The sequence below is a fragment of the Girardinichthys multiradiatus genome, chromosome 12, assembly GCF_021462225.1.
Source record: "Girardinichthys multiradiatus isolate DD_20200921_A chromosome 12, DD_fGirMul_XY1, whole genome shotgun sequence".
Classification (NCBI taxonomy): Eukaryota; Metazoa; Chordata; class Actinopteri; order Cyprinodontiformes; family Goodeidae; genus Girardinichthys; species Girardinichthys multiradiatus.
In genome coordinates, this window is record NC_061805.1 from 3,440,378 (window position 1) to 3,446,880 (window position 6,503).

The window sequence follows — 6,503 nt, forward strand, 5'->3', positions numbered from 1 at the left end:
ACCCAGTCCCTGATGAAGCGGAAGATGACGAGTACAAGTACGAGTACTGGTACAAGTACCGGTTTTGTGAACATTAAAGCTTCTATTTGTAAAGAATTCAAAGTCGAGTAGGGTTTCAGAACCAATGTTAATTCTTCTTTATTTTGAATAATTGAATGACCTTCAGTTCAGCAAGATAAATTTTGAAGACCCCCAGAACTGTCCTATCTCAACAGAATCACATTATGGCAGCAGTCTAAATAGAACTTCATAAGGCATAACATTTCAGTTCACATCACATTTAAGTAATCAATACTTGGTGAAACTGAATCAAAAAAAGTGGTTAATCAAAGTAATTTCTAATTGCATAAAACAAGCCAGGTGTGATTACTTTTTTTTACATCGGGCCAGGTTGATTTAGATAGCTTTCTTTCATTTATTAAATCAAATCATTATTCATGATCTAAAACATTAAACAATGACCAAAAAGCAAAACAGAAGAAAGCTGTAATTTATCAAATATTTTGTCACAGCACTGTACATTAATGTGAGGTTCTAGAAAGCTGCTGGATGTTCCTCATAATAATAATGATGTTTTGAACCTATCCCTATTCTTCTAATTGGGCCCTTAAACCACACGGTTAAAGAGACCTGAAAATATAGAATATGTGAGCATTTACATCTGATATTTGAGCAGAGTGCATTGGTCATTGTAACATATTAGTGCATGTTGATTTTAGCTATGCAAGATATACATCGGCCCCAGCGTTTTTTTGTAGTAAGGGAACTGCAAAGCCTCAGGTAGGGAACAGTCACATGTGACATAAAGAGCTGACTGGAGGAAAAACAAAAATTGGCTTTTATTTCATGCAGCACCAGTTCTGTGTGAAACCTGTTCCCTGTGTTCTTTGTTGAAATGAATTTAGAGACATAACAGATGGTCTCCATATTTCCAGATTGTTAAATCGCTGTCAAATGTTCTAAGTGGAGGCAGTAGGGAGGAGGAAATCTTTCATAGTTTCGTTAAATGTTGGGACATCTGCAAGAAGAACCTGATGGACAGTGTTTGAGTGCTGCTGCTCGCTCAGTTTGGAGACAAAGCAGAGGTTTATTTCCTTAATCAGGATGGGCCAGCAGCAGCCATTCACACTATCAGCCATTAAGCACTCCAACACCTGCCTTCTTTCATTCCACCTTTCATGCCCCTCCCTTCTTCCGCCCTCCTTTGTACATAAAAAGCAAACATACGACACATGAGACAGAGCCAGGAGTCGCTGCTAATGCCTTTCACTTTACTTCACACAGGTTCTTGAGCTGCAGATGGGGAGGATCGCCTCTGTATGCCACACACATACACACACCCACACAAACACACACACAAACACACGCACAATGGATGAAGACCAAGAAGACAAGAATAAAAAGAGGAAACTCCACCTCCATCCACTGTCATCTATCCAATTGATCTTATCAGCTCATTCCTTATCTAATAACTCACTTGTGCAATATTTCTCATTTCTTGTGTATAGCTGAAGTAGTGAAGAAGCTTAAATTCTCAGTGAGGAGTTCTGTTAATCTTTCAAACCTGCAGAAATATTATCTTTTTTTCACATTCTTCAGTTAAAAACAGGAACCTTTCACTATTCTAAGCTGGGCCCAGATTTGGATTATCCCATCCCAGTAACCCTGCAGTGGATGTGAGCACCATTAGCCTGGCAATGAACCTGGACTGATGTACAACTAACTGATTTTAAACTGTTTTATCGTTTAATGTCTTTGTTTCTACATATTTCTGAGGTCTTTTTAAAGAGAGAGGGTTTTCAAGGTTTAGCGAGGTGAATAATCCTTTTTTACCAGCAGTCATTGGCATCTTTGCTACCCTTCCATTCAGTTTTTAACATATTAATTATCAGCATCAATGTCATATGTATTTTGGAGCTTTATGATGCAATGCTTTGCCAGGGTGGAATGATTCTGCAGCAAACAACTTACAACAATACATGTTAAAAGCAGGAATTGGGTGCACAAGTTTGATTTTAATTTTGGTTTTTTTCATTATCAAAGGATCAAAATTAAGTAACAGGCTTAACTTCCACCACTATTTGAAATGTCTTATTGGCAAGTTACAATTCAATCACACACTTCATGGAGCTTTATCCACTCAAAAACCAGTTTTCATTTCTGTTTGGGATCATTGTCCTGTCAGAACCTTCAATGTGTGCTCTTGTCTCAGCCAATTCCAGGCACTTAGTGTGATGTCACCAGCACCATCCTCAAAAGTTTACATAATGTTCTTAGGTTTGAAAGCCCCATGTTGACTCATCCAAACATATTTCTTATGGGTAAGAAGAGGCACACCTGTGGATGTATTTTAAGCCATTATCACCTAAAACACATTGCTTCCCTGTGTGACATCATGTGAAATCAAAATATATCAAGCAAGATTTCAGATACACAATTGTGGACATGTTCATCTATTCAGACAATTACTATATACACAACTAAACAGTACTGAATTTTCCAGCCATCAGCGTGTTCAAGAAGTTGGGCTCTGTGTCATACAGATGAATCTATGTGATGGGGGATGTGCAACTCAACCTCCGAACAAGGAAAAAATACTTTATGAAGATACTGCTGAAGCTAGGAAGTGTGTCATCTACAGTCAAACGAGTCATGTACCAACATGAGCTGAAAGGTTACTCAGAGAGGAATAAACCATTACTGTCAAAGCAACATTTAAAGCCAAATTACAGTTTGAAAATGCACTCAGAGACAGAGACCTTAATATTTGGTGTAACAAAAAAAATTTAAGAGTTTGACCATAATGATCAATGTTACATTATTACAGGAAAAAGTGGAAGCTTACAAGCCTTAGAACTCCTTCCCAACTTTGGAATATGGAGGTGGCAGCATCATCTTGTGGATGTTTTGCAGCAGGAGGAACGGGTGTATTTCACAAAATAGATGGAATCATGAAAATTAACACAATGTGGTAGTATTAAACCAAAATCAAAAGACATCAGCCAGGAAATTAAAGTTTGATCACCAAAAGGACTTCCAAATGGACAATGACCCAAAGCATATCACCAAATGATCTACAAGTGGCTTAAGGACAAAAAAGTCAATGTCTGGATGTGGCCATCATAAAGCTGTGATCTGAGTCCCATTTCTGGGCAGAGCTGAAAAGGTGTGAGGAAGGCAGCCTACGAACCTGACACAGTTATTCCAGTTCTGTCAGAAGAAATGGGCCAGAATTCAAGCAAAGTATTGGGAGAAGTCTGTGGAGGAAATCCAAAATGTTTGACATAAGTCATTCAATTTAAAAGGCGAATAATAAGGAAATGAACTTCTGACTTTGAAGAACATAAATCAAAATTCTCTCTTTCTCTCAACATTCTGGCATTTATCAAACAGAAATAATTTCTGCAATCATAACTAATCTAAAATAAGAAAAGCGAGGAAAGGAAGGTTATGTGTCTCCTCATGCCGTGTATGCACATATCTGGCTTCATCAATACAGTCCAAATTCATTTCAGATCACTCCAGCTCATTGCAGTCTAATGTAATCATAGACATAAATCCAATAAGTCCAGTTCAATTCTAATTATAATACAAAAATATAAAACAATTTGACCTTCCTTCTAAGTCTATTTACTCCTTGTTGTGTTTCAATCTTGACAAAATTGTTTTTCAAAGCAAAAATATAGGTTATTCTGTAGAATCAGCAATTAGTTTATAGATGTATGTACATCTCTGAATTCAAATGTTAGCAGTATTCTCCACTCAAGATGTTACAGAGGAAGATAGCACAGTTGGATTCTCATGGGTTTTGGATGAACTCTGCTTTAATTATTTTCTCAGTGTCTGAGCCTGAAGTCACCAGTGAATTTTGACATTAGACTTGTATCTTCATACTTTAAACACATCATAAAAATGTCATGTTAAATATCCTGTATGCAACAAGACCTATGTTTTTAATGATTAGGTTAGATCTGAGGCAGAAAGGAAATAACCTGTAAATAACCATTAAAATGTCATGTAAAATCTTCCCTGCCAATATATTTATAATACTTTTATTCACACCAGATATCTGTAAAAAAAATAATAAGTTAGTTCACAAATTGAGTAATATGTAAAACACTGATATGACAAATTAAATAAGTATTAAACATTTAAGAAAAGGATGTGCAAAAAAGCATCAAGAGCTAAGAAACATCCTGAAATCTGTCTTCATTTAGAAAGCATGGCTGCTGCTAAATCAATATCAGCTGGTTTAATAAAGCTCTGCACATAGAGTATTATGATTGTTAAAAGAAACAGGCTGTCATAGAAAAGACCTACTGTTGTAAAACTTACTATTGGCAATGGTTATGCATTTCTAAATGTCTGAAAGTTCAAATGAGCACCATTGGATTTATATTCTGGGAGTGAAAATTAATCTCACCACAAACCAGCCCAGTCTGGTGCTCCTCACAAAATTTCTGACAGATGAGTCAAAGCAACAGAATAGCAATATAAATAGAAATATCCTTTATTGTCCCACTGAGGGGACATTCAGGTATATCAGCAGCAAAGTAAAAGTACACACCAAGGTCAAATTTATTACAAAAGAATTCTGTATGGTACAGGAAAACAAGAAAAAAGGTTTACAGTTATTAAAAATGGCATACTCTGATTAAATGAGATGTGCAACTGAGTAGGGTGATATTAAAACTGTACAAAAAGTGCATAAAGAAAAACAACAGACTATAAGAAATGAAAACTGTGCAAAATCAGGAGGGATGTACACACTTATTGAGTTTGTTGGGAGCAGTGATGGTCATAAAGTCTATCACCTGCCTGGAGGAAGGATCTGTGATAAAACTTTGAAAAGAAAAAAAAAAACTCCTTTGTGCACCTAGGATGCAGCGGTCTGTCACTGAAGGAGCTCTCCAGGTCTCCAAAGAGATTCATGCATGGGGTTGGGAGATATTGTCCAACAGTGACGTTATTTTGGTTAGGGTCCTTCTGTTTCCCACCACCTGCACTATGTCGATCAGAGCATCCTAAGACAGAGCAGGCCTTCCTGATGAGCTTATCTAACCACTTCCTCTTAGCTATAGATGAGCTGCTGCTCCAATAATCTATTCCATAGAAGATGGCTGATGCCACCAGCGAATCAAAAAAGGTCTTCAGGAGCACCCCCTGTACACTAAAAGAGCTCAGTCTCCTTAGCAAGTAGCGTCTGCTCTGACCCTTCCTGTAAAGAGCATCAGTGTTTAACTGATAACTTAGTAAACTATAACAAAAGAGCTGTCCAAGGGCCAAGGAGCACTCAGAAAGCTTCAGAAAGACCAGCATTTCCCATGAAAACCACACCTAATGCTCTGAATTGCAATGGCCTCTATAACTCACTGCACATAACTACACTGATAAGAAGGAAATTAAAACTTGTTTCAAGTTTGCAGCAGAAGATTTGGACAAGCCAGTGAAATCCTGGGGGAATCCTCTGGTTAGAAGAAGCCAATGGTGAACTCTCTGGATGTGATCGGACCAGTATCCAATTGACAGTCTATGGAAATAACTGAAGATCAGAGAGCATAGTACCTGAGAACCTTCAAGATTTGAAGGCAGTTTGTGTGAAAATATAAGTAAAGATCCCACCTGAGCAATGCATTTGATTAGTTTTTCCATATAGAAGACATTTTTAAGTTGTTATTAACAACGGCTTATCCACAAACTATTTAGTAAGTTAAATAAATACAATAAAGTGTTAAATATTTGTTCCCTTTGTCAGTCCAATATTTTACCCATAATTTCATTTGTGTACAAATTTATTTGGATTTCTTGGTTCATAACCGACATCTGGCGTGAATTTCACAACACTGGAATTTTTTTTTTTTACAGAAAATGTTGTTCAATGAGATACTACTATAGAAAATCTTAGTCAAATTGTTCAGGAAATAGCATTACAACCCTTTTCATATTGATAGAAAACAAAGGTTCCTCCTCCAAGGTCAATACTAATTGGTTTCCTCCTTTTCATTGTGTTAACATTGCTGTTATGGTTCAAACCAGCAAACTGTTAAAATCGCTACTAGTCAGTCACTGTTCCTGATAATCAGTTAAAGAAGTGTATTTGATTACCAACAGCTGGCAGCTACTCTCCTTTTCCATTAAAACCCTCTGGAAGGAGCCAAGGTGTACATAATTCTTTACATACAGATGTTTTAGCTTTAGCTTTGTTTTATAATGATTGTGTCATAAATAGTGAATTTTCTGTGCATTCCATACACATAAAGACAAATTTATTGAATTTTAGAGCCTAGTGAGGACCAGTTTATTTATGTTGGGTCCTGGCATAAAAAAACATTACTTATCCAAGAGTACTTGCTTTTTTACTATGACTGTACAGGGCTTGGACAATGAAACTGAAACACCTGGTTTTAGACCACAATAATTTATTAGTATGGTGTAGGGCCTCCTTTTGTGGCCCATACAGCGTCAATTCGTCTTGGGAATGACATATACAAGTCCTGCACAGT

The 6,503-nt window shown here is 36.9% G+C and overlaps 1 protein-coding gene across 4 annotated transcripts in view; it reads left to right on the forward strand.

The window, feature by feature from the left end:
* The window catches only part of adgrd2 (adhesion G protein-coupled receptor D2), a 106,126-nt gene extending 101,451 nt beyond the window's left edge, over nt 1-4,675 (forward strand). For all 4 annotated transcript variants that reach the window (XR_007040446.1, XM_047380153.1, XM_047380152.1 and 1 more), the window contains one exon: nt 1,285-4,675. Coding sequence is in view for 3 of the 4 variants with exons in the window: in XM_047380153.1 (XP_047236109.1) it covers nt 1,285-1,292 (8 nt within the window). In the remaining variant the exon portion in view is untranslated. The remainder of the gene's footprint in view (nt 1-1,284) is intronic.
* Nucleotides 4,676-6,503: the final 1,828 nt, after the last annotated feature.